The sequence below is a fragment of the Typopeltis vanoorti genome, chromosome 3 (genome assembly GCF_054136105.1).
Source record: "Typopeltis vanoorti isolate ZY-2024b chromosome 3, IOZ_Tvanoo_1.0, whole genome shotgun sequence".
NCBI lineage: Eukaryota > Metazoa > Arthropoda > Arachnida > Uropygi > Thelyphonidae > Typopeltis > Typopeltis vanoorti.
Window position 1 is genome coordinate 131,499,845 of NC_143551.1, and position 27,486 is coordinate 131,527,330.

Here is a 27,486-nt window from a genome sequence, read left to right on the forward strand (position 1 = left end):
TTATATTTTGAATGTCTCAAGTTCTACCCACTTCTGTGGATGAAAGAGTGCTGCACCATTTTCTCTGTCAATCCTATTAATTGTTCAAGCTAATAGGTTTCTATAAGATTAATTCAGAAGATATTTTTGAGAATAGGACTGGTGGGGGAGGACTAGGGGGCCATACATGGAAGCTGGGCAAGGGTGTTAAATCTAGGTGTTTTTACTTGGAGAGTGGTGAATGAGTGGAATAAGCTGCCAGAGTCTGTTGTGGGTGCCGTGGCTGTGAATGAGTTCAAGTCGAGGTATGATAGATACTGTGTGAATGTCGAATAGTTGTTCTTGACATAATGTTAGGGTCTCCCTTGATGAGTCTATCGACTCCTTGGAGTTGCCCGTAATAATAAATGTAGAGAAATGTAAAGTCATGCATTTTGGGATAAATAAATTACAAGCTGTGTACTACATTGATGGAACTGTACTCCAGGAAATAGACGAAGCTAAAGATTTAGGAGTGGTGTTAGACAGAGAATTTAGAGGACATATTGCTAAGGTTGCTAAGATAATCCATAACATTACTTGGCTTTTGAAAAACATATTAACAAGTAGAGATAAAAAAGTTTTTATTCCTCTTTATAAGACCTTGATACATTCACATCTGAATTGCTGTGCTCAAGTCTGGTTTCTTGGGGATGAGGAAGTGGTCGAGAAGATTCATAGGTGAGTGGTCTGTGGAATGATCCTTCCCTATGAAGATAGATTGAGGGTGTGTGGATTGCAGAAGTTGGTTGATAGGAGAAAAAGAGGGGATATAATAAAAACATTTAACTTTCCTAAAGAGATTTATAGGTTGATGCAGGAGAAATGTTTCAGCACTTGGCTAGGGTGGACTGAACAAGAGGTCATTCCTGGAAGTTGAATGAAGGTGTGGTTGGTAGGGATGTGAGAACTAGATTTTTTGCTTGGAGAGTTGTGAAACACTCATGGTTGGAGAGTTGTGAGTACTTTGTCTATTAATGAGGTCAATAAGAGGTATGATAGATTGTCTAAATAGTTTGGGTCTCTCGTGATGAGTCTTTTGACCCCATGGAGGTATCCATACAATAATAATAATTATTATTATTATTACTGTTATCTTCAGATCTCATACAGCTACAAGTTCAAAGTCAGTGTTCCACTCATTGTGGTACATCCCCCTGTCATGCACACAGCTCTTCAAATTTTGCCATTTAAGGCAAAGTTTGAAGTTTAAATACATTCACATTCTCTGCATGCTTTCCTCTCTCTCTCTCTCTCCATTCTTTCCAATCATTCACTACTCTCCATGTGGAAAACTTGCTTCTCACTTCATGCTGTCCATCAAAGTGAATACCATGGTTGTTAATCTAATTGGATCCTAGTTTTCCTTAACCCCCTCCAACTCTTGTAATAATCACAACACCTGACACACAGATTGGCTTATAATTTGAAGCCTTCATACTTCAAATTACGAAGTCAAATATATCCTTATGCAGTGGTACAATCTTGCCGTCCTCCTGCTCCATTGAAACTTGAGCTAGCATAAGACTCCTATACAACAAGTATGCCACGGCAGATGTCAACTCTCTGATGCATTCCTGGAAAACATGTTAGGATATATCATTAATTCTGCAGCCTTATTATAAATATCATATTTATTCAGTTTCTCACATATTCCATGCTCACTCACAGTTAGTCTCGTTTCCCTTCCACTGCTTTTTCAAACTCCTTTTGATGTCACATTCACAAGAATGAAATCAAATACTCTTTCTTTTTTAAAATGCTTGTTTCAAATCTCAACTATATCCTCTGCAGCAGTTATCCTTTACCATTTTCTCCACTTCAGTCAGTGTTGTCCTTTCATAATCATTCTTATTTCTTCTGGCTACTTATCAAAAAACTTCCTAGTTTCCCTCCCCCTCATTAGCCAACTGCTGCTCATACTGCACTTTTGCTACCCTTACCAACTGCGTAGTCATCCTCCTTGTCATTTGTTTATATTCATTGAACTGATTATTGACTTGTTATATTGCTTCCATAATGCCTTCTTCTTCTGTATTGCATCAGGAGATAAGTGGACGATTACACACCAAACAAACTCTCGGTCAGTGCATAATCGTCGAACTGAAGCCTTTTGGCTCTTTATTGTAGTAATTACTTTTATGCACCGACCGAGCGTTTGCTTAAGAAAAATGCATCTCTCTGACATTTTAAGTTCCTTAGTATTGAACGAGAGTTTTTGCTCTCTTAATGTTTCTACTTGATCTCTGAAGGCAAACCTACCAGTTTGAAACAGCTGTCAGGTCAATGAAACCTTATCAAAATGGACCAATAAAAGGCAAATATATAGACATTTGGGCAGCATTTATGTCTTCTAAGTGGTCTATACTAAGGCAACTTGTGAATGTAAGCTCTCTGATCAACTTACCTTACGAAACTTTCATAGTTACTACATTCGGCTTTGAAATAATGCTGGATCTAATAGCAATAGCACTCTACCTACCTTTTTACCTTTGTCTTCACAAAAAATATCATACCTGTCCATCTCTCTTCCTGTCAGGATATCCTTATCCAACCAAATCTCACTTATTTCACCAATTTTTGGACGAAAAAATTCAATCACTGCAACACTTTTATTCCCCTTATTTTTGATACTTATAGCATTTGTATACAAACATAACAATTCATTTCTGGATCTATAACAAATTTCACTGATAACACTTATTGTGACTTCTCCATGACTTCCTTGAGTCACTACTCTCTCAATACATTTCAGAACAATCTTCAAACCCAACTATAAATTAAAGATGCCAAGAAATTATATTTTTGGTTTAATCCTTTATCCAAGTGTAAGCAAACAAAGTTTACGTCTAAAGTAATTTCAGGACTGGGCAACATGTATATATAAGCTTAATGACTTCACATCACTTGCCTTAGTGTTCCATAATGCAAAGCACGTATCCTTAGTGAAATGTATAATGCTATGCATTATGGGAAGGGTCACTACTACCCAGACTGGTTTCAACCTTTATTGAGGTCTCATCAGTGGAAGCCAGACCCAGAAATGATACCATGGTTGAAGTAATGCAGAAGTCATATTTCCATATATACGAGTAGCCAAAAGGTATTATTAAATTACTCTAGATTAGAGGTAGGTGTTGGAAGTTTTTCCACTTGGTTAGACTATAAATTAAAGATGCCAAGAAATTATATTCTTGGTTAAATCCTTTATCCAATTGTAAGCAAACAAAGTTTGTGTCTGAAGTAAGTAATTTCAAGACTGGGCAACTCGTATATAGCAACTAATGACTTCAAATCACTTGCCTTAGTATCCCATAATGCAAATCACATATCCTTACAGACATGTATAATGTTATGCATTATAGGAAGAGTCACTACCCAGAAGAGTCACTACCTTTGCATAATGGGATACCCTTAGTATCCCATTATGCAAAGCACATATCCTTATGGACATGCATAATGCATAGAATTATACATGTCCGTAAGGATTTGTGCTTTGCATTGTAATACTAAGGCAAGTGATGTGAAATCATTAGCCTCTATATACGAGTTGTCCAGTCCTGAAATTACTTCAGGCACAAACTTTGTTTCCTTACACTTGGATAAAGGATTAAACCAAGAATATAATTTCTTGCCATCTTTAATTTACAGTCTAACCAAGAGGAAAAACTTCCAACATCTATTTCAAACCCAACTGTTATCCCTACATTCCAAGCCATCTCATTGCTTTGTCTGTTCACACATTCACTTCCTCTTTGGGAATCAGCCTCACTCATGCTGTGTTCCTCTCTCCACCCTGACTTCCCTCTTCATAAGTACTACTTCACTCACTCCTTCTTTACTCTCCCTTCCAGCAGTAGCCTTTCTAGATGATTCACACCAAAACCATTCAAATGCGGTTTTCAAACTTATCCCACACATCCACAAACTATACTCTTTTCTCTTCGGACATTTCCACTAACATACCACTTATAATCCTTGTTTTCCACCTCAGCTCATCAGTATTATACCTGGGCAACACAGTCTACATTTCTTATCACTCTGTTATATTTCATTCTTCTTAAGAACATCCTGATATCCAATCTTACCTTTTTCTTGTTTCCAATCAAGTTGTTTGTTCCTCCTACATTACCAACTGTTTTACTATCTTCTCATATCCCATCCCGATCAGTCTACTCATTCTGCCTCCCATAAAACAAATGGGCATCTTCTTGTTCCACACCTCTAATAATTGAATCCCCATGCAATGCCACTCGTGAGTCTTTCATCACCTCTTTCATTTCAACATCATTCATTTCAGTCTTCTTCACTCTTCCATACATCTCTACAATTCTCTGAATTTTGCTCTGTATCCACTTTATCTCTTGCCTCATTTTCACTAAATTGGCTTTTGATTCTTCAGATTTTTCAAGTACTTACAATAATTCACTAATCATCTGCAGGCACTAAGAGGTCTGTTATATCAGTCACATCTTATGCTTTCTTGGCTCCAACATATCTCTAATTCTATCAAATTAGAGACTCCACTGGCATGTGTTGGCTCGCAATCTACATTGGGATTAAGAAATGAGACTGACGATGTGCCTTTTCTTCCCTTAACTTACTGCCATATATCTGACTCTTATTTATTACATTAAAAACAAAAGACAAAAGTTTCTTATCCCTGTAGCAGACACCATAGAATAGAGAGTCCAAAAAACATCCATATCAGATAATCCTGTAGTCAAACTGTAGCAGTCCAGTCAGTTTGAGGTTTAAAAAGAGGAAAATGTTCTTGCTGTAGTATTCTGCATAGATCATGCTCATCTTACATTTTCCTTCCTTTTGCAGGAAGATATGCCTATGTGTGAGTATTGTTAATCTATTTTAACAAGAGATGCTCTTATTTATTTAATGAATACAGTTTTTATTTTACCACTTTTAGTAATCTACCTGGGAGCCTTATATGCTCATTGAGATTTTCTCTGATTGCATCGGTTTACGTTATGTGCTTAAATTTTTACAAGAAATGAATGTTTATACAAGTATATGATAATTTTAATTAGAACATATGGCATATATATCGAAATATAGTTAAATGTTAATGCATTATATCCTCATTTTCTATGCACTATTAAAATTCAAAACATGAACAACAACTATGTTTTGAAATATCTGTGATAGCTTAAACTTTGACTTAATTTGAAGTAAATTGGTAAGCAGGGATGCAGTGTGTATATTTAAAAATGAATTAATTTAAGCATATATATTTGCAAATTGCAGTTGTTCTGAATTTTCTTTGGGTTAAATGGGATATCAGATTATCCAAGGTTAAATCAAACCAGGTTATACTGTGTTTCTTCTTATTATTGTTATTATTATGGGAAAGGGGAGGTCTGGAAAGTTCTGATAAACACTTAGAACAAAAATTATTAAAGCGACTTATATAACCACAAGAAAGAATATATGAGGATATAAGAACATAAGTTACCTTCATAACTCTGCTATTAGTATGTTCTTTTTTGTGGTTATATCAGTTGATTTAATATCATTTTTGTTCTAGTTGTTATCAGAACTTTCCAGATTCCCCTCATATGTGGTGCCTTGAAAATGCACATAATAAATATACTCACTGGAGGACTGCAGTGTGTATATTTAAAAATAATTCTGGATGATACTTTGAGTTAAATGGGATATCAAATTATTGAAAGTTGAATCAAACCAGGTCTACTATACTGTGCTTATTATTATGTAGCATCTCCAAGGAGTCCAGAACTTATTGTGTGTGTGGGGGGGGGTGGACACTACTATACACACCCTGCCATCTAGTACTACTTCATTGTAAGAACAAAATTACTTGATAACCATAGAAATAAATGTTAATGAAAGGAGAGTATTTCATAAATTTAGTTTAATCCTTCATCCAAGTGTAAGCAAACAAAGTCTGCGCCTGAAGTATCTTCAGGGCTGAGGCAACTCGTGGTAAAGGTGGGCCAAGCTCTCATCACTCCTTGTCGTAGTATTGCCTATAATGCGAAGCACATCTCCTTGCAGACAATATGATATGCATGTGTAATGCTATGCATTAAGGGAAGGGCCACTACCCAGACTAGTTTTGACCTTTATTGAGGTCTCGTCAGTGGGAGCCAGACCCAGAGGTGGTGATACTAAAGTGGAAGCAATGGAGAAGTCATATTTACTTATACAACTTATATTTGCCAAAAGGTGTTTGACCTTATTATTAAATTACTCTGGATTTAAAGAAAGATGTTAGAAGTTTTTTCCCCACTTGGTTCGACTATAATAAATTTAGTTTAATCCTTTATTCAAGTGTAAGCAAACAAAGTTTGCACCTGAAGTATCTGCATGGGTCCTCAATGAGTCTTTGGACTCCTGTGAGGTATCAGACAATAATAATAATACAGTAAATACGTATATTCAGAAAATAAAAATGAGGTAACATGCCATAAAATTCACATAGATGATATATGTTCTTTTGAAAGTTCATGGTTCAACAAAGCTGTAGTAATAGTTTTTCGGTTTTGGAGCCCTGAGGCCCCAGAAGTCACTATGTCTAATACTCACTTGATCCGCGTGTGAATATAAGATATTAGAGAATATGGGATCTGATTATAAACTACTGACTTTGATAAGCAAGGTATCAGAAAGTGGTATAAGAAGGAGGAATTTACCAGATTTAAGGTGACCACTGTTGTTTCCCAGGAATGATTCCTTGGACCATGGTTGTTCAATTGTTTGTTGATGATGCAAAGATAGGCAGGGATGGGATGGGATGGGATGGGATGCTACTCATATAAAGCATTTACAGAATGATTTGAATAATTATCTGCAGGCACAAACTTTGTTTGCTTACACTTGGATAAAGAATTAAACTAAATTTATTATAGTTGTTTTCTCTAAATCCAGAGTAATTTAATAATAAGATGAAACACCTTTTGGCAACTCGTATAGGTAAATATGACTTCTCCATTGCTTCCACCTTAGTATCACCACCTCTGGGTCTGGCTCCCTCTGACGAGACCTCAATAAAAATCAAAACCGGTCTGGATAGTGGCCCTTCCCTTAATGCATAGCATTATACATGTCCGCAAGGAGATGTGCTTCGCATTTTGGGAGATACTAAGACAAGAAGTGATGCCAGCTTGGCCCACCTTTACCACGAGTTGCCTCAGTCCTGATGATACTTCAGGCACAAACTTTGTTTGCTTACACTTGGATAAAGGATTAAATTAAATTTATTATAGTCTAACCAAGTGAAAAAAAACTTCCAAAGGAGTATTTCGTATTGAACATAACAGTACATCATCAGTGTGCAGAAACAGCAAACAAATGAACGAACGGGAATACAAGGTACATACAACAATCAGTTTACCGATTAAATACTGTTGCTGCAAGCTAGAAATTAATATTAATAAATAATATTAAAACTGTCCACACGGTTAGCCTAGTGGCTTTGCACTTCGCAACCATATGCCTGGGGAAGGAGTATCCTGAGTTTGATTCCTCGACGACATGAGGTGCTCAGGGATTTTCCTCAGCCATAGCCAAGTTAGCCACTCTTGGGCATGGACAGCAGGGTTTTCTTCTGCCAATTTATCTGGGGTTTTTCATCCCACAAGCAGGCAAGCCGGATCTGTGAACACACAAGCTACAGTCATAAAAATACGGCAAGGAAGGCAATGGGAAACCACCTTGCGTGACTATCTCCCTAGTAATCAGCTGCAACCCTCTCAAAGAGAGGAGGCCACAGGATCAGATCAGAATATTAAAACTATTTTGATGTTTACATAAAATGAGAATCTCCCAAACTTTTGGGAGAGAGAGATGAAAAGACATTCGTATTTAAAACTGCTTCTGTGAAAAGACGAGCTTCATCCCACAGGATACTATTTAATGTCAATACTGTGCTGTGCCAGACCAGACTTTTGAGGAGTCATGTATTCAATGTAATGGAATATTGATGTTCTTTGATTTTTTTTAACACAGAATGACCTGTTTGCTTAATGTATCAAATTACATTCACAAGGAATCTGGTAAACACCAGCTAAAGCGAGAGAAAGAGGTGACAGCTTGTCTTTTGTAGATGGTAACAGATAACAGATTTTGTTCATAGGAAAATATGTGGGACTAAGGTGATACTTCTTCAAAATTTTACCAATAGGTTCAGAGATACCAGAAATGTAGGGGATTAGAACCTTGCGTTATGTTGAAAAATCCTTAGGTGTTGGAATATAGGAGACAGTTAACTGCTGGATTTGATGAGGGTTGTAACCATTCAGTTCGACTGACGTTTTGCTAGTAAGATCTTGTTGTAAGCTTGAGTGAGAGGAGCACACAGTATGTCCTCTATTAATTAATAACTTGATAACACCAATTTTTTCAGATGTTATGAAATCTTTTGATGAATGTATCTGCCAGTTGGTAGGTTTCTGATAAACACTGGTTGAAAAAATACCAGAAGCTGTGCAAATAAGAATAATGTCCAAGAATGGTAAAAACTACCAGCATTTTCTTTTTCCATGGTGAATTGAATGAGTGAGTGAAGACTATTGATCTGTTGTAGGAAAGTGGTAAGTTCATTTTCAGAATGAGAACAAGCAGCAAAAACTTCATTGACATAACAAAATCAAAGAGATGGTTGGAGATGAATGGATGAGAACAAAGGTATCTTCCAGATGGTTCAAAAAATAGTTTGCCAAAGGTGGAGACAGAAGGCTATCACGGCAGTGCCTTCAATCTGTTTATAAATTGTGTTTTTCCAGCTGAAATCTCCTGAAATATAACAAATTCAACAATATCTTCATATCGGGAAGGAAAGCATCTTATAATAAACTAATAGTTAGAATGTTGGTGAATAGAGAAACTTTTTTTTTTTTTTTCAAGAAAATATGTGGAATTCTTGATAAATAATCTAGAAAGAAATTTAACAATTGTACAGGTGGGAGAGTCAATACAAAACACAGAGGATTTTACTGGACAGCCTTCTTTAGGAATTTTTGAGAGACCATATAAACGAGGAGTCATTTCAATGAGTGCGTAAATTATACAAAATATTTTGATCCCAGCTGATAACTTTAGCAAGAAGCTTATTTAATTGTTGACAAAAATCTATGACAAAGCCCACCGTCATTAACACAGTTATATAGCATTGTCGCTCTTACACTCGCATTCATGCCATGACTCCCTTTATAATTTTGTTTCCCTGACTCTCTGTGTTAGGTCTCATACTAGTTAGTAGTTTTTTAGACTCCTGATGCCAAACTCATTCAGGTGTAGCCCTTCCCTGTTATACAAATCCAATCTTCCCTCAAACTCACCCCACACATCCAAAAACTGGCATCCATTCCTTCTACACAGCGAATTGTCTGCCATCATAGGCCTTCTTCTTAATTCATTTTTATCATAGCGAGGTAAAATACTGATGATTTTCACTTTTTTACTTTTGCCTTTTCAAACAATCCTTTTATGTCCTCTCTCATATATGGTTCTGTTGTTTTAATGAAAGCCACACACAGAATTCATCTCATCTTCCTTTCCCTCTTTTACATTGCAGTGTCGAGGGTTTATTAATCATTGGACCTCAAACCTTTCACAGGATAAGGTGGTCAGCCCTATACCCCAGTGTATCCTATGTCCATAGTGTTGAGTTCTCAAGGCCAGTTTGCCTGCTTTGCGGGATGAAAAACCCCATGATAAACTAGGGGAAAAAAACCTACTTTCCATGCCCAATACCGGCTAACTTGGCTTTGGCTGAAGAAGATCCTTCAGCTCCTCACGTCACAACGGGAATTGAACCTAGGACACTCCTTCCCCAGGCATATGGTTGTGAAGCCACAGCCACTAGGCTAGCCACGTGGACACAGAATTCATTAGTTGATAAATTACATGGAGGTAATTTGCTTCTAAAGGGTGAAGCAACAACATCAAAGTATAGTTTATTGGCAACTTTGAAAGTACTGAAAGGGTCTGGGCTAAGGAGAATGGATGTCAATTTAATGTGGCAAAATGTAAGATTGTACATTTTGGGGTGAAAAGATTAGCAGCAGTTTACTACATTGGTGGAACTGTACTCCAGGAAATTGATGAGGCACGAGATTTAGGAGTGTTGGTGGATAAGGAGTTGAGGTTTAGGAGGCACATTGCAAAAGTGGCCAAATCAGCTCATCAAATTTCTTGTCATCTACAGGGTGTTCGGGATAAATTTGACATATTTATAATTAATTATATTTTTCCGTTAGTTACATGTATTAACACACACTTCTCTTCATTTAAAAGTTTGGACCCTTCTTCATTCATATACAAGATGTCAGAAAGGATGGATAGCTGGAACCCACCTGAATCATGGAAGAGAATAACTTGTATCATGATGATTCGTGCCGGCCATCAAAATAAGGATATTACGACTGCTGCCCAATGCTCCCTGAATACAGTAAAAACAATCAGGCATGAACTAGAGACTTGCAATGGTGACTACGAGGATGTAGCAAGAAGAAAGATCCCTAGCAGACGATCTGATTGCGTTCGTACAGCAGAATTCCTCGCAAATCTGCAGGAACAGGTGTTGAAGAACCCTGGCATTGGAATTCGGGCTTTGTTCGTGGAGTTGCTAACTGTAGTCAAGCCCTGGATAACAAGGGTAGCCAATGGTAGGCCGTATGTATGGCAGCAGGATTCGGCCCCTTGTCACACCTCTGGGAAAAGTCAAAAATGGTTGTCTGAAAATTTCTACGACTTCACCAGTCCAAATGTTTGGCCTCCAAACTCCCCAGACCTTAACCCCATGGATTATTTTGTATGGGGCGCAGTTGAAAAAGACACCAATCGCACTTCCAGTAATACAAAAGCCCAGTTAATGGATAAAATTAAAACAGTTTTTGCGGCCCTTCCCAGGGAGACTGTAGCATCAGCTTGTTCGAGGTTCCGAAGCAGAATTGAAGCTGTGATCGATGCTAATGGTGGTTATTTTGAGTAAATCTTGTTGATAGTATTGTAATTAACTCTGCCTGTAATGTTTTTTTGTCAATTCATTAAATTTAATAGATACAAAGAAGATTTTCTTTTTCCTTACGAAACTGTCAAATTTATCCCGAACACCCTGTACTTGTCATCACGTTGACAAGTAGAGACAAGCAGGTTATTGTTCCTCTGTATCGAGCCTTGATAAGACTCCATCTCGACTACTGTGCTCAGATTTGGTCACCTAGGTTTCTTCTTGATGGGGAGGAGGTTGAGAGGATCCAGAGGCGAGTGACCAAGATGATAACAGGTCTGTGGAATGAATCTTATGAGAACAGGTTGAGGATTTTTGGGATTGAGACATTCAAATTACTGAATGGTTTCTATAAAATTAATTCAGTAGATATTTTTGAGAACTGGGCTGGTTGTGGGAGGACTAGGGGACATTCATGGAAACTGGGCAAAAGGGTGGTTAGTAAAGGTGTTAGAGCTGGGTTCTTTACTTTTAGCATGGTGAATGAGTGGAATGGGCTGCCAGTCTGGTGGATGCTGTGACAGTGAATGAGTTTAAGGCGAGGTATGATAGATACTGTATGAATGTCGAATAGTTGTGATGAATATGATTTTGGGCCTCCCTCGATGAGTCTAATGACTCCCTGGAGTTGCCTGTAATAATAATAATAATATGCAAAATATCAAGATACGGAATGGATTTAGGTACGACAGCCAGATCATGACCATGAGCTAGCACACCGTTATCAGTATCAGACAGCAGGCATCCATAAATGTTAATAACCCATTTATTAGTACCCATTTATAAGCTTCTTCAAGCTTATAAATGGGTAATGGGTAATTCATGAGGTTGTTAGCTGGGTTCAAAATACTTTGTAAGGACTCTTCATTTGTGTGGTTTCCCAAAAACTGTCCCATTGTGATTTGTATTGACTCTCCAACCCATAGAATTGCTAAATTTCTTTCATGTTTATTAACTGCCCATATTGGATAATCTAGATTATTTATCAAGAATTCCACACATTTTCTTGAAAAAATTAAGAATATTCAAATACAAGAGTCAGATATGTTAGTCACCTTTGACATTGTTTCTCTATTTATATTAGTTTACTATATGATAATTTCTCTCCTGATCTGGTGAATATTTTTTAATTTGTTATATAATCAGGATATTTCAGCTGGAAAAACACAATTTATAAACAGATTGAAGCCACTGCTGCAGATAGCCCTCTGTTGTCCACCTTTGGCGAACTATTTTTTGTCAAAGGTGTGAAATTTCATACTGAAATTAACTGAACCATCTGGAAGATACCTTTGTTATCATCCATTCATTTCCAACCCTCTCTTTGGTTTTGTTATGTCAATGAAGTTTTTGCTGCTTGTTCTCATTCTGAAAATGAACTTACCACTTTCCTACAACAGATCAATAGCCTTCACTCACTCATTCAATTCACCATGGAAAAAAAAGAAAATGCTGGTAGTTTTACCATTCCTGGACATTATTCTTACTTGCACAGCTTCTGGTATTTTGTCAACCAGCATGTTTCCTATTGGAAACCTACTGGCAGATACATTCATCAAAAGATTTGATATCATATGAAAAAATTGGTGTTATCAAGTTATTAATTAATAGAGCATATACTGTACTCCTCTCACTCAAGCTTACAACAAGAACTTCTCACTAGCAAAACATCAGTTGAACTGAATTGTAACAACCCTCATCAAATCCAGCAGTTAACTGTCTCCTATGTTCCAACACCTAAGGATAACATAACGCAAGGTTCTAATCCTATGCATTTCTGGTATCTCTGAACCTATTGGTAAAATTTTGAAGAAGTATTACCTTAGTCCCACATATTTTACTATCAATTTTCCTGCAAAGGTGGTGAAGGTAACACAGAGGATTGCTGCAATTATGAGAAGGACACTGACCTGCAGAGATAAGAGGGTTATCATTCCATTCTATAAGTCTCTGATCAGACCACACTTGGACTATTTCTCAGGTTTGGTCTCCAGGATTTGAATTGGATAAATTAACTGTGGAAAGGATACAAAGACGGATGACAAAGATGGTTTCAGGACTGTACAAGGATAGTTACGAGGATCGGCTGAGGGAATGTGGACTGCAGAGTTTGGTGGATAGAAGAAGGAGAGGTGATATGATTGAGACTTTTAAACTGTTGAAAGGTGGTTACAGGTTGACACCGGGGAGTTCTTTCGCTTGGTTGAACAGCAGGCCATCCCTGGAAGTTACGAAAGGAAACTGTGAGCAAGAGGGTGAGGAGTGGTTTCTTTGCGTGGAGGGTGGTTGAACCGTGGAATGCATTGCCTGATGGAGTGGTGAGAGCGAGAATGGTCAATGAATTTAAGGAGTGGTATGATAGACTTTGTGTTTCTTAGGGAGGGGGGGAATCTCCCCTCGATGAGTCTTGACTGACTTTATGTTCTTAGGAAGGACCTCCCACGATGAGGCTTTCAACTCCATGGAGGCTTGAATAATAATAATAATAATAAAATTTGTTATCTGTTACCATATGTGATACAAAGGACAAACAGTTGCTTTTATCTTTAGCTGGTGTTTACCAGATTCCTTGTGGATGTATTTTGACATACGTAAGTAAACATGCCATTCTGTGGAAAAAAAGAATTAACGACCATCAATACTACCTTATATTGAATATTCTAATCTTTAAAGGTACCTGTGGCATAACTATAAATAATAAATTACACGATAACCACAGTAATTAACTTTAATGAAATAAAGGTACAAATATGATGAGCTGTGTGTTTGATAAAAGGACCTCCTAGATGAGTCTTTGACTCCATCGGGTCTTGGATAGTGGTGAGCTATAAGGGGCTCACGCGAGCCCCTTGTTCTTCTTGTTTAATAATCTTGTAGAACTAGAAAATACCACTGTGGAATTTATACATGCTGCTATAATTGCTACTTTGAATTCATATGGATTTTCTGATAACTATATAAAAATCATTTCATTGCATTTTGTTCTGATGGAGCTAGTGTAATGTTAGGAAACAAATCAGGTGTTGCAATCAAACTTCTACAAAAATTTCCCAACGTTGTGATTTGGCATTGCGCTCATCGTTTACACTTAGCATTAGACGATTCGATAAAAAAACATTAAAGAAATAAATCATTTTGAAATATTTATGAATAAATTATATGATTTTTATCATCAATCACCAAAAGATCAACGAGAATTAAATACGATTACAAAAGACCTCGGTATCGAAATTTTAAAGATTGGCCATGTATTAGACCATGATGGGTAGCTTGCAGTTTGCGAACGACTCTTGCTTTGTGGAGAAATTACCCAGCTTTATGCAAGCATTTTGCTTCGAACGATAAATATAAGGGCTTTTTAAACCGACTTCTCAATTTTTAAAAGATCTAGCATTAATGATTGATATCCTACAGGAATTATCATATCTGTCAGAAGCTCTACAAAGTCGCAATAATAGTATTATAAGGGCTAAGTTAGGCCTTTTTTTTTTGCTCGACGATGCGAGCCCTTTGTTAAAATTTCCATAGCTCACCACTGGTCTTGGGTAATAATAATAATAATAATATTTCATACTGAAACAGTACATCATCAGTGTAGAACAAACAGTTCAAAGGAATGGAATACAAAGTACATAACATTCCTACAACAGATCAATAGCCTTCACCCACACATTCAGTTCACCGTGGAAAAAGAAAATGCTAGTAATTTACCTTTCTTGGACATCCTTCTTACACGCACAGCCTCTGGTAACTTATCAACCAGTGTGTATCGAAAACCAACCTTTACTTGCAAATACATTCATCAAAAGTCTGCCCATCACACCTCTCAAAAAATTGTTGTTATTAAGTCTTTAATTAATAGAGCACATAAAGTGTGCTGCTCCTCTCCCTCAAGCTTACAACAAGAACTTTTCACTATCAAAAAGTTAATAGAATTTAATGGTTACAACCCTAATCAAATCCAGCAGATAATTGATTCTTATGTTCCAACACCTCAGGATTTTTCAACAGAACAATATTTCTCACTCATTGCCATCTACAAAAGACAAATTGGTACCTCTATCATTATCTGGCGTTTACCAGATACCGTGTGAATGTAATTTAACATACTTTTGACAAATAGGCTGTTCTGTGGAAAAAAGAATGATGGACCATCACTATTATATTGAATACATGAAACCTCAAAAGTCTGGTCTGGCACAACATAGTATTGACACTAAACACAATATCCAGTGGGATAAAGCTAGTCTTCTCCATAGATGCAAGTTTAAATACGAACGCCTTTTCAAAGAAAGTTGCAAAGCCCTTTTACATCGCCCAAATTTGAATTGAAATGATTCTCTCTCTCTCTCCCAAAAGTTTGGGAGATTCTTATCTTATGTAACCACCAAAGAAATATTTTTTAAGACGTATTTAATAATATTTTATTAATATTAATTTCTAGCATGCAGCAACAATTTTAATTGGTAATCCACAGACTGTTATGTACTTTGTATTCCATTCCTTTGAACTGTTTGTTCTACACTGATGATGTGCTGCTAATTTCAGTACAAAATATTTGTACCTTTGTTTCATTAAAGTTAATTACTGTACTGTGGTTATCCTTTAATTTATTATTTACATTGAATATGTGAAACCTCAGGAATCTGGTCTGGCACAGCATAGTATTGACACTAAACACTGTGTCCTATCAGATGAAGCTTATCTTTTACATTGGTCTAACCTGAATCATAACAGTTGGCTGACTCTCCCAAAAGTTTTGGCAATTCTCATTTTATGTAAACATCAAAAATAGTTTTAATGTATTAATTTGTAGATCATGGCAATAATTTTTAACTGGTAAACTTATTGTGTATGTACCTTGTATTCCTATTCTTTGATTTGTTGTTGTTTCGATGCACTGATGATGTAGTGTTATTTTCAGAATAAAATATCGGTACTTTCATTAAAATTTATTATTATAGTTATCATGTAATTTTGTTGTTTATAGTTGTGGGACAGGTAAAGATTAGATTACTTAATCCCCCTATCTATATCCTTCATTTATTCTCTTTGTTGTATATATTAATATATGCTTATATTGTAGCTCTTTCATAAATATAGTTTGTTTGACCATATTCCATTTTGTTCTATTTTTTTTTCTTGTCTATTTTTATAATAATTCTATCAGTAAAACCTTGGCAATCTGTATACATATTAGAGCAAAGTGTTAAAATCTGCTAGTGTCTTACTTTAGTAACCAAATATGGTACTTTGTCAAGCCTTTAATAAGCATGATGGTGGTCTCACATGGAAGATCGATACATCGATATTGTCGTATATGATACAAAACACTGTACATGTCTATTGTTAGTAATAAGTATAACATCTAAAATGAAAAGATAATGTTATAAAGAAATTACTTGTATTCATATTTATTTACAGGTATAACAATTCAGGCATTGATAACAAAGAAGCAGCAATATGATTGCTTTATGGTAGCCTAGTGCAGTCAATACAATTGCTTCACAGTAGCCTAACCTATGCACTAATGAATGAATCCATAAAATTTTTTATCCAATTATGATTTAATACTGCATCTTTACATTTGTTTACATTTCTCTTGACTGTAAATGGCCATGTACACTCTGTAAGTGTTTGTATGCATAAGTTTTAATAAATTTTAACTTTTTTTTTTTTTTATACATAGATTTGTGTATACTTTCTGGTAGTAAATGAAAAATAGACTAGTATCTACATATATTTTATGCATTCATGGCATGCCTAACTTTTTCTTAATTTTTTTTGATATTTCTAAATAAACTCAGTTCATCTGCAAGTTTTTTTAAATTGTCACAAATCTCCAAAACATTTTCCAGTGTATTTGTTCCTAAAACACTGCATATATGAGTAATTGGATCCTCGCAGTTCAAACCCATGTTCTTCAAGGGTCAACTGTATTTCTTTAGATAGATATAGCCATTCTTCCATATTTATATATTGGAGAATGGATATACTGGAGAGGACACACACACACACACACACACACACACACCAGAGTTTTGACATTCATAGTCCATCCTCAGTCATCCATTATTCCACACTTGTAGTTGTCAATGATGGTCTGAAATGCCTGGATATACTGGATAAAAATATACCAGAGGTTTAAAGTGCATAGTTCTCTGCCATAATGCATGTTTCATAATAGCATTTATTGACATTATCCATATATATTCTGTCACCTTCTATGCAGAATTGTAAACATGTAGTTGCAGTCTTAGTTTGAAATTCATATTAGAAACAATAACTGATTACTTTGCAATCTGGTTTATGTAAACCGAACTTATTGCCATGGAATCATGATATGTTATATTAATCTTAAATAACCATGAGTGCTTATTATATACAGAGACAGTTTTAAGTATTTCTGATCTTACTCTTCAGGTGGTTTGAGCCATTTGTGATGCAGTGGTTGAATGAGAATGATGATGTCTCTCTAGAATACCTCAACAGTGCCTTCCTTCGAGACAGAAAAGATGGAGTAAGTGAAATTCAGAAGTAATTTTGATTTATTTAAATTAGATAGAAATGTGTGAATTAATTTTGTGAGGTAAGTGTATATATAGCATTTATTCTTTGTTACTGTGAGAAATATTTCACTTGCCATATGCTGCAGAGGTATAAAATATTTTTTGAAATTTGTATGCATATTCTTGGTTATTATTATTTATTTATTTAGTATATGGGGAAAATACAAGAAATTAATGAGCAAAACTATATACAGACTGGCAGTTCAGTTAACTAATCGATGGCACTACCTGGGAGTAAATGCAAGTTCCTGAAGCCTCAAGGGAAGAAGTGTGTGAGACGGTCATCAGTGACATGATGTATAGTCTGCACAGCACCACACATGCAAAAGGATGACTGTAAAATTCCCCACAGATGTAATAAGTGGGCACAGTGGCCTTGTCCAGTCCTAAATCTGTTTCGGCTCTAGAGATGTCAAGGTAGATTGAATCCTAGAAGCTTGATAGTTGAATCTGTAATCAGGTACTTGTTTTAGTTTTAAGTTGGTTCCAGAGTCTTCTCCACCAGTCCTGGAGACCTTCGTCTGGTATTTCCACAAACCATATGAGAGATCTGTAAGTAAGACAGTGAGCTAGAGGTGGAGAGATATGTTGATGTATATGAAGGTATTTCTGAATTTCTTTATTTCTTTGATGGTAGTTTCTTCTTCTTCTCTTCTGAAGCATCTAGGAGTGATGTTAGAAAGAATAGGCAACCATTAATAGACCCTCTGCTACTAATGGCGCGAAAAAAAGTTAAGTTTGAGCGCGGTTAGTAGTTAGAAGGGGATCAATCATTCAATGCTGGCAAACTCTTCCTTGATGAGTCGTTGGACTCCCTGGAGGTATCAAATAATAATAATAATAATAATAATGGGTTGTAAGAACTAAGATCTGGTCACAACAGCTTCTGCCAGGTCTAAACCCAGCCTATTCACTGGGTAATATAGCTTTTTTTTTTTTGGAGAAATCCTAAGGAGTTACTAGAATGAGGGCCTTCATTCTATGCACCACTGCAAATACTAGTGGTGGTGGTGGTCAGCAGTAGATGCCATTGGTGTAGTAGTGGTCACCAGCCTGGCTGGCCTAGTGGTTGGCGTATCTGCTCTCCAGCCAAAAGGCTGCTGGTTCGAATCCCGCTGTGGGCATGGATGTTTGTGATTGTCTGTGGAAATACTAGTGGTGGTGATGGTCGGTAGATGGCGTTGTTGTAGTAGTGGTCAGTTGGAGTATTGAGTGGTGGAGACAGAGCTGTAGAGCAGGTGCCCTCCCTCGATGAATCTTTGGACTCCCTAGAGGTGTCAAATAATAATAATACTAAGGCAAAGAGCCTGTGTAGCTCAGTGGACGTGGCGTTTGCATACCACAGCGCTTGGCTGCACGAAGGAAGACTTGGTTTCGAGTCTAGTCGGCGAGTAGAGGAAATTTTTCTAAGCCTTTTTTCGACCAGTTCCCGAGTTAGTCGATCTCTGGCACGGGCAAACAGGTTTTTCGTCCTGTAAACTCAAGAAAATCGACTGTAGAACCCACATTATTTCAGACATTAAATATATTGTGTTAGGGACCACGAGATGGCACATTTGAGCCGTCTCTCTTCACTGCGTACCGCTTAATTAGTGATAGCCTTGGGCCATCTATCTCTGATTGGTACCAGTGGAGATTGAACTGCCCACTCAGTCTCCAAAAGTTAGATAGGGCTAAATGGCCTCTCCTACTCCCATATACGGGAATAAATAAAAAGGCATTAGCTGATTTGATTTGATACTAAGGCAAGTGATGTGAAGTCATTATCTTCTTTATGCGAGTTGCCCCAGTCCTGAAAATGTTTCAGGCACAAACTTGTTTGCTTACACTTGAATAAAGGATTAAAAACCTTTATTCAAGTGTAAGCAACCTTAGTTCTTAAAGGATTAAGAACTAAGTATATAATTTCTTAGTATCTTTAATTTATAGTATAACTAAGTGGGAAAACTTCTAACAACTTTCTTCCATATAGTGTCATAAGCTGGTGTCAGGTCTATGAAGGCAGTACCTGTTTTTAAACCCTTTTAGTATACAGCTTCTATATGGGTTGCCAGCAAAGGTTGGTCGATTGGTAGAGCCTCTGCTACTAATGGCTCGAAAAAAAGTTAAGTAAGTTTGAGTGCGATTAGTAGTTAGAAGGGGATCAATCGTTCAATGCTGTTGGCACACTCTCCCTCGATGAGTCGTTGGACTCCCTGGAGGTGTCAAATAATAATAATAATAATGGGTTGTAAGAACTAAGATCTGGTCACAACAGCTTCTGCCAGGTCTAAACCCAGCCTATTCACTGGGTAATATAGCTTTTTTTGGAGAAATCCTAAGGAGCTACTTGAATGAGGGCCTTCATTCTATGCTCCACTGCAAATCCCTATCCTCTCTCTCTCTAAACTCCAGAAAATCCCTGAGCTTTATCATTAAACTCTATCTTCTTAATCAGCAAACATTACAGTTGAAAACAGGTGTGCCAGAAAATTATGAGTAAATTCAAAGCAAACTTTGGAAGGACCAAATGCACGAACTTGCGTTCTCAAATATCAGTCAAGTCTTCTGTTCCTTTGCTAAGGATCTTGGTGTAACTTCTGCCTTATTTCCATTTAGCTCACATAGACTTCTTGACATCAGTCTTTTCTTCCAACCCTTGTTCTACTATACCATGAACTGATTACAGCATGTCTTCTCTAATCTATTGTCAGAAGGACTTTCAGAAAAATCCTCAGTAGTTTCGATACTAATAAGTATTCTGTCCAGATATTATCACTCCATTTGTGCTCCAGAACTAATGCCCATTTTGTATCACCTATATAAGTTGTCCGACTTATCTAGCATTTACTCAATAGCGCAGAAGCAAGCCTTTATCCAGTCTCACCCTAAAAAGAGAAAAGTGATCCATCAAACTATCATCCCATTGCTCTCACCTTAGTATTTTTGAAAGTGATGAAGGTGGTTATCAACAACCAGCTTCTTCACTACTGGAGACCCATCTGTTAATTAGTGATCGATGATATGGACCCTGTCATTCTTGTTCTACAGGAAACCTTTCTGTTAATCTTGCCCACCTTTTGATGCAGGAAAGATGGACATGGAAAGATTTTGAGAAATTCATGTTAGTTACTCTTGATATCTCCAAAACATTTAATCGTGACTTTTAGCAAGATCTACCTATATATCATCTTCTGGTCTCCTTTCCCTCTGTGACTAGATTGCCAGCTTCCTCTGATCATTCACTACATGTCATGGTGGACGACTTCCTCTCATCTTATTATCCAGAAAAAAGATGCTACTTTTTTTCCGCCTTACTTTTGATAATGTTCTGATAGGCAAGAATGGTGACCAGTATGGTAAGGAAGACAAAATGAGATTGTGAGAAGAAAATAAATTAGCCAACCAAGCCAAAGGAAATCTCAACGAGTTCTTTTGCTATGCAGCAAGTAAGACGAAGAATAACTATGCATAGATAATTTTAATGAGTGCTGATAGTAATGAGGTTACAAAAGCAGACAAAATAGTTTAGTTATCAAGTGTCTACTCTGAAAGGATCTATCATCCAGATTAGATGGTATATCAGCACGTATGTTATGATAATGCAAACACATTGGCATTGCCTCAAATCAGGTTGTCTACTTAAGTCCCAGCTCTTTAAAGTTCCTAGGAAGTGGAATGAGACAAAATAGTTCCTTTGCATAAAGTCAGCTTCAGGACTACAGGTAACACATTATAAGCTAGACAGGATCTCAGAAGTCGTGCTAAAAGTACCGGAAGAGTTAGTCACAGACTTAATTCAGGAATGGATGAATAAGTAGGAAAACTTATTCTTATACATAATGTATATATGCCCTGAGGGCACAGTATGCCTTTGTGAAAAGGTAGGCCATGCCTTAGTAATTTACTAACTTTTTATAATAGAGTGACAGCTGAGTTAGTTAAAGGGAATTACAACACAGTGGTAATACTGGATTTTACACACATTTGAGCAAATGGAGATGGATAAGAAGGTGGTGATTTGGATACTAGAGTTGTTGATTGACATATATCAAAGAGGAGTATATGGAGGAGTAGAACTAAGAGAAAGCAGGTGATTGGTAATATCTGGTGAGGCTCTTTTTGGACCACTACTATTTAACTTGTACATAAATGATATAGGAAATGATGGTGCAACATTGGGTAATGTAATAGCTAATCAAGGTGATAGAAAGCTTGCAGGATGATTTAAATAGACTTGCAGTTTATGTGTGAAAATGACTACACTTTTCGCATGGTGATCGGTGAATGAGTTAAATGACTTGTTATTGTTGCGAGTAGTGTTGCCAAATGAAAATTACTTAAAACAGCTAAATGTTTAAAAAAAAAAAAAAAGAGCTAAAAAGGAGTTAAAAATAAAAATTTGAAGCTAAAATTTTAAAAGTAGCAGCTGATACTTTTAAGTTACTTACTTTATTCAAGTTGAGGTGATACTTGCATATAAGTGGCTAAATACATCTTCAGTGTGGTCTTCTGCGCTTAATTCATCCACGTTTTCACTTAGATTTTCAGCTTTATTATATGTGGCCATCGTTCCAATATTACTTAGTGTAGATGCTGGTAAATGATAGTCTGTACAGCACTTGTTGTTATGCCTGAGACCATACTTCACTGACAAAATAGTTGTCGGCATTGACAATTCCATCTTGTTTCATAATTTAGTTTTAATTACATTCATGGAACTAAAAATTCATTCAATTTCCGCATTAGAATTTGACAGTATTAATAAAGTTATTGCACACTGAGCAATTTCTTTAAATGGATTCGTTCCAGATGCATCTTTATATTCTCGTACTTCAGTCCAGAATAGCTCAGTGTTTTCTATATTTGTTCATTTATTTAAGTGGATAGTATTGTACTGGTATTCAGCAGCAGCAACATCTTTTTCTGTTTTTACCATTATTTCTAAGATGGCAGTAACAGGTTCTTTTAATATGTTTTAGGGTATTGTCAACAGAAAAAGAAGACATCATTCTTAAAATATTCAAGTTTTCAGGCAACCTTTGCTTAAGCTGTTTGAAGAAATCAAGAAGAAACTGTCTTGCTCTACTTCTAAGATTCGTTCATCATTTTGCATTATTTTCTTTTGTATCATCAACTCTGAAATTTTTCTTTCAAATCTATAACCAAGATTTGGATTGGGATCCAAATAGTCATCAATCTCTGACTGTGGAGGGTAGACTGTGGATGATGGTAGCACTAACATATTAAAATAGAGCGAATCAAATGAGAATGGTCTTCAAATAATCTCATCTTATCCGTACTGTTAGATTTGAAAAGTTTGTTAACTTGCTGGACTTGAACTAGAACAGGATGCAAAAATAAAAGGTACAACAGATTCCTTTCATCTTTGTATATCTCCCACAAAATTTGAGCTTTGTAATATTTCTCAGTCACACTTACGACTTCGAAGTGAGTTTTTAATTCCAACCACTAGCTTAGAATTCTGTCTACTGCAGGTTCAATGGAGAGCCACCTTGTTGCACGATTGCTTACAATTTTCAGAGCAGCATCATTTTTCGTTGATAATTTGATACAGCTCTTTGTATGCTGCTTGTCTTGAAGAAGAATGTGAAAACCACTTATAAGTTTCTGCTACTAAAAATTCTAATTTTCTTGGGAGAGATTCTGCATAAGTGTGAGACATTGCCAGTTGTAATGAATGGCATACACATCCAATTAAAATTAAGGAGGGAATATATGCCTTCAGTTGTTCATAAACGCCATTATTGACACCAACCATAACACTGCCGTTGTCTGTACCAATTCCAATGAGATTTTTAATGTCCAGTTTCTTGATCAAGAGCTCTTTTTTCAGTGCAGCCACAATACCACTAGCATCACCCTTTTCTAGAACCACCATGCTCAGAAATGTATGCATAATTTTGTTGAATTTCTTGGTATAATAAATGATGGCCATTCCTAAAATCTTATTCACTGTGATATCATTCGATTTGTCTATTAGCAAGCTGAAATTTTCATATCTAATGTTCACAATTAGATCTTCTTCAAAATGCTCGCTTAGAATATTCTTTACAATTGCACAGCACTTAGTTCGGTGCATTTTTACCTTTGGCATAATTTGACTGTCTGGGATGATATTTTTGCAAAAATCTACTAGATGATTGCAACTGTTGAATGATGAGTGACAACAAAGAAATAATGCTAACCTGCCTTCAAAGTTTGTGGTCTCATCAGACTTTTTCACAAGCATATTTGTAATAGGAACTGCAGTGAGATGTTTCTTAGTTTTGCTATGCTTTACAAGCTAACAATATTTAGCAGCTATATCACATCTGCAAAACTTACAGTGACCTTTTATAGCATCACCATTAACTTCACACAACCATTTGCAAACCACTCCCTCCTAAACTTTTGCTTGTAAGCTTTATTTTTCTCTTTGCTCATTTTTGAAGAAGGGTATACAACTCTTTACTGCAATGAATTATGATCAGTCTTTGAAAACTTCCCACTCGCTATCGTAACTACCAACCAGAACACTGTGCAAAGACTAACTTGTAGCAGTGTTATCAACTTTAAGGCGACAAAATGGAAGACTTTGGGCCACATGACTGACTGACGTCATCATGCATTTGAAACGTGTACGATGCTCGCACCAAATGTACAATACAATTCCTTATCAAATGCGAACATCTAAAACTTTTAAAACAATTTATTTAACAGTAAATTATAAAAACAACTAAAAAGAGCTGAAACTAGTTCTGAAGGAGCTAGATGCTAGATTAAAATTTTTGGAGCTAGGGAAGAGAAAAAAAAAGCTAGATCTAGCTCCAAAAGAGCTAAATTGGCAGCACTGGTTGCGAGTACTTTGTCAGTCAATGCTTTCAAGGAGATATAATAGATAATTGCATGAATAGTGGGTCTTACCTTGTGATTCTTTGAACACCGTGGAGATTTCCATATAATAATAATAGTAGTAATGATCCAGTCAAGAAAGGTCAGATCTTCTTGGGATGACTTTTACATATATCTTATCTTGAGATGAACCTATCATACCCCATAGCCTTCTCAGCCTCAAAACAACTTCTCTCTCTCTCTCTCTCTCTCCTGCTCAAATCCACGCACTTTATAAATCCTAGTTTCGACCAGCCTTAAAATATTGTTCTCACATTCCGTGTGATGAACCCAAAATTGTTAATTGTATAAAGAAAGGCAGGCAAGCCACCTAACAAAATATGATCATCCACTGATCAACATCCATGCACATTTCATCGAACAAACTTTTCATCTTTTTCCTTCTTTCTGTCCTCTGCTGTTCTTTAGAACAGACTTTCCCATACTGTTCCCTTTTCCAAATCAATACAACTCCCAGCTTTTCAAGAAACGTGTTAACAGCATCCTTCTTTCCTCTTAACTGCTTGCTCTCACACAGTGCTATTGTGTTGTAGGTTTTGCAACTTTTTTTTTGTACATGGTGTTAATATTAAAAAAAAATAATAAATTTTTGGTTATCATTGCACACTCTCAGCTTAACACTATCAATGATCACCATTATTATTATTACATAGGCTCCTCATAAGGAGCATTTCATAGACCTTCCACCATCACCTATGGATCTTCACCTTTTCCTGATCCCCAAGAAACTCAGGTGACCAGATCTACGCATAATAATCTAGATGGGGTCTTATCAAAAACTCATAAAGAAGTACAGTAACCTGCTTATCTCTTCTTCTCAAGATGTTCTTAAATAACCAGGTAACACTGAGCTGTTTTAGTCATTTTGCAAATGTCCTCTAAACTTCAACTCACTATCCACCAACCCCCCCCCCCCCCACACACACACACATCCCTAGCTTCATCACTTCCTGAATGCAGTTCCATCAATGTGGTATGCAGTTAGTAACCTGTTCACACCAAAATGCATAATCTTATATTTTTGCCACATTCAAGTGATATCTGTTCTCCTTTACCCATACTGCTAGTCTATTTAAATCATCATGCAAAATTTCATCGTCATCATTGGTAGACTATTGCTCTACACAATTTTGCATCGTTGACAAATAATTGAATATTTATATTCAGATCATTCCCTATATTATTAATGTACAAATTAAATAGGAATGGCTCAAGCATGGAGCTCTATTGTATGCCACTAGTCACAGGCATTCTACTAGGCTCTGTTTTTGAATAAACTACTGTCTGGTATCACTTCAACCACCCTCTTATTCACATCACCAACTTCATGTTCTTCCACTTTGCTGCAATTTATTTATCAAAATTTCATGTGGTTTCCTGTCAAAAGCCTTTGCAAAGTCCAGTAGTGTCACTGCACACTCATTCATTAACTTAATGACTCAGCTGTCACTGTATTATAAGAGGTAAGTTACTGAGGCATGACCTACCCCTCACAAAACAATGTTGCTTCCCATATAGTATTTCTTTCCTATCTATCCATTCTTGACTCCATTCGTTCCCCTTAACTAACTTCTCCAATACCTTGACCACCACTCATGATATGCAGATTGGTCAATAGTTTGCTACCTCAGTCTTGGAACCTTTTTTTTTTTTTGCAGTGAAACTATTTTACTTTCTTTTGTCCCCTTGGGAACAATTCAGAGCTAAGACTTAAATTAAACAACATTGTCTAAGGCACTTCCAATTCCCTCACACCCTTTCTTAATACTCGCAGGTGATGTACCACCTAATCCCATAGTTGTATTCACATCAATACAGAACCTTCAAGTTCTGTAATAATCTATGCACCTCCATTTCATTTATATCTACTTGCTCAGCAGCCCTTCCAAAGTGATCACTTTACAGTATTCATCTATTTCCTCCTTCCATTACTTCCCTACCATCAGTATTCATCAAATTTATTCTTTCATAATAATTTTTCCTCTTACTTGCTACCTAATGAAAGAACTTTTTAGGATTACTTTTGGCATAATTTCCTTTCATGCTCTGAGTTTGCCTTTCTTACCATACTGGTTACCCTTTTGGCCTGTGTTTTGTATTGCTCATGTGCTAATCACCTTTCTCTCTGAATTTGATTTACAAATTTTTGTATCTCCTGTTTAATGAAGCTGTTCATCCATTTAACTCTTATTTGATTTATCCTCTTGACTTTAGGTATGCAGTCTGCCATCACTTCCCTCAAATACTCCTTTACCATCTTCCATACGCTATCAGTATCCAGCTCTTGCAGTTTCTCATGTCATGACATTGCTTCAAGTATACTTGCTAGTTCTGTAATTCCCCATCTTAATTGAAAATTTCACACATTCACCCACCTCCCAAGGTCAAAATCACATGATCACTCTCACTTGTTGGTAGTAGTGTGGTCCTCCTGGTTAAAGACAAATCTTCTGATGCCTTTATTAGATTTAGCACTTTCAAACCTCCTGGTACCTACCATCACATGCTGCCTCAGATAATTATTGCTTAGTAACTGCCTAAATGCCATTCCCTTCTTTCCATCTATTCTTTTTCTTCCAATCTATTTTCCCATAGTTTAAGTTTCCCATAATAATTGCTTTCCATCTAATCATTGAGCTTATGTGCCAGTGCATATTGTCCTTTTGCACCCCCTGGTCTATAGCAGCAACCAACTGTATAATTTTGTCCTGTTTGCTTCTTTCTCACGCCAGATTACCTCGAATTGCACAACTTTCGCTGGCCTTGTACTGAACTCTTATTCTTTTTGACTGTATCAGCTATCATCAACTCTACCCCCCCCCCAATTCCTTTCCTCTGAATCCTCCCTAATAATACCATACCTATCCCACTAACTGTGTGTCAGCCATCTCTCACTAATGCCGATAACTTTTGACCAAGAGTTACTAACCAATGATATAACATCCTCTCCCTTGTTTTGAATGCTGCTTGGCATTAGCATACATAAAACATAGCAGTCCCCCTAGGCCCACAGTT

At 36.6% G+C, this 27,486-nt stretch overlaps 1 protein-coding gene across 1 annotated transcript in view; it reads left to right on the forward strand.

Annotated features, from left to right (window-relative positions):
- The window catches only part of unc-13 (protein unc13 homolog), a 1,156,644-nt gene that overhangs the window by 917,787 nt on the left and 211,371 nt on the right, over positions 1-27,486 (forward strand). Inside the window, exon 28 of the mRNA XM_090416011.1 lies at positions 17,432-17,528. Coding sequence (XP_090272137.1) covers positions 17,432-17,528 — 97 coding nt within the window. The remainder of the gene's footprint in view (positions 1-17,431; positions 17,529-27,486) is intronic.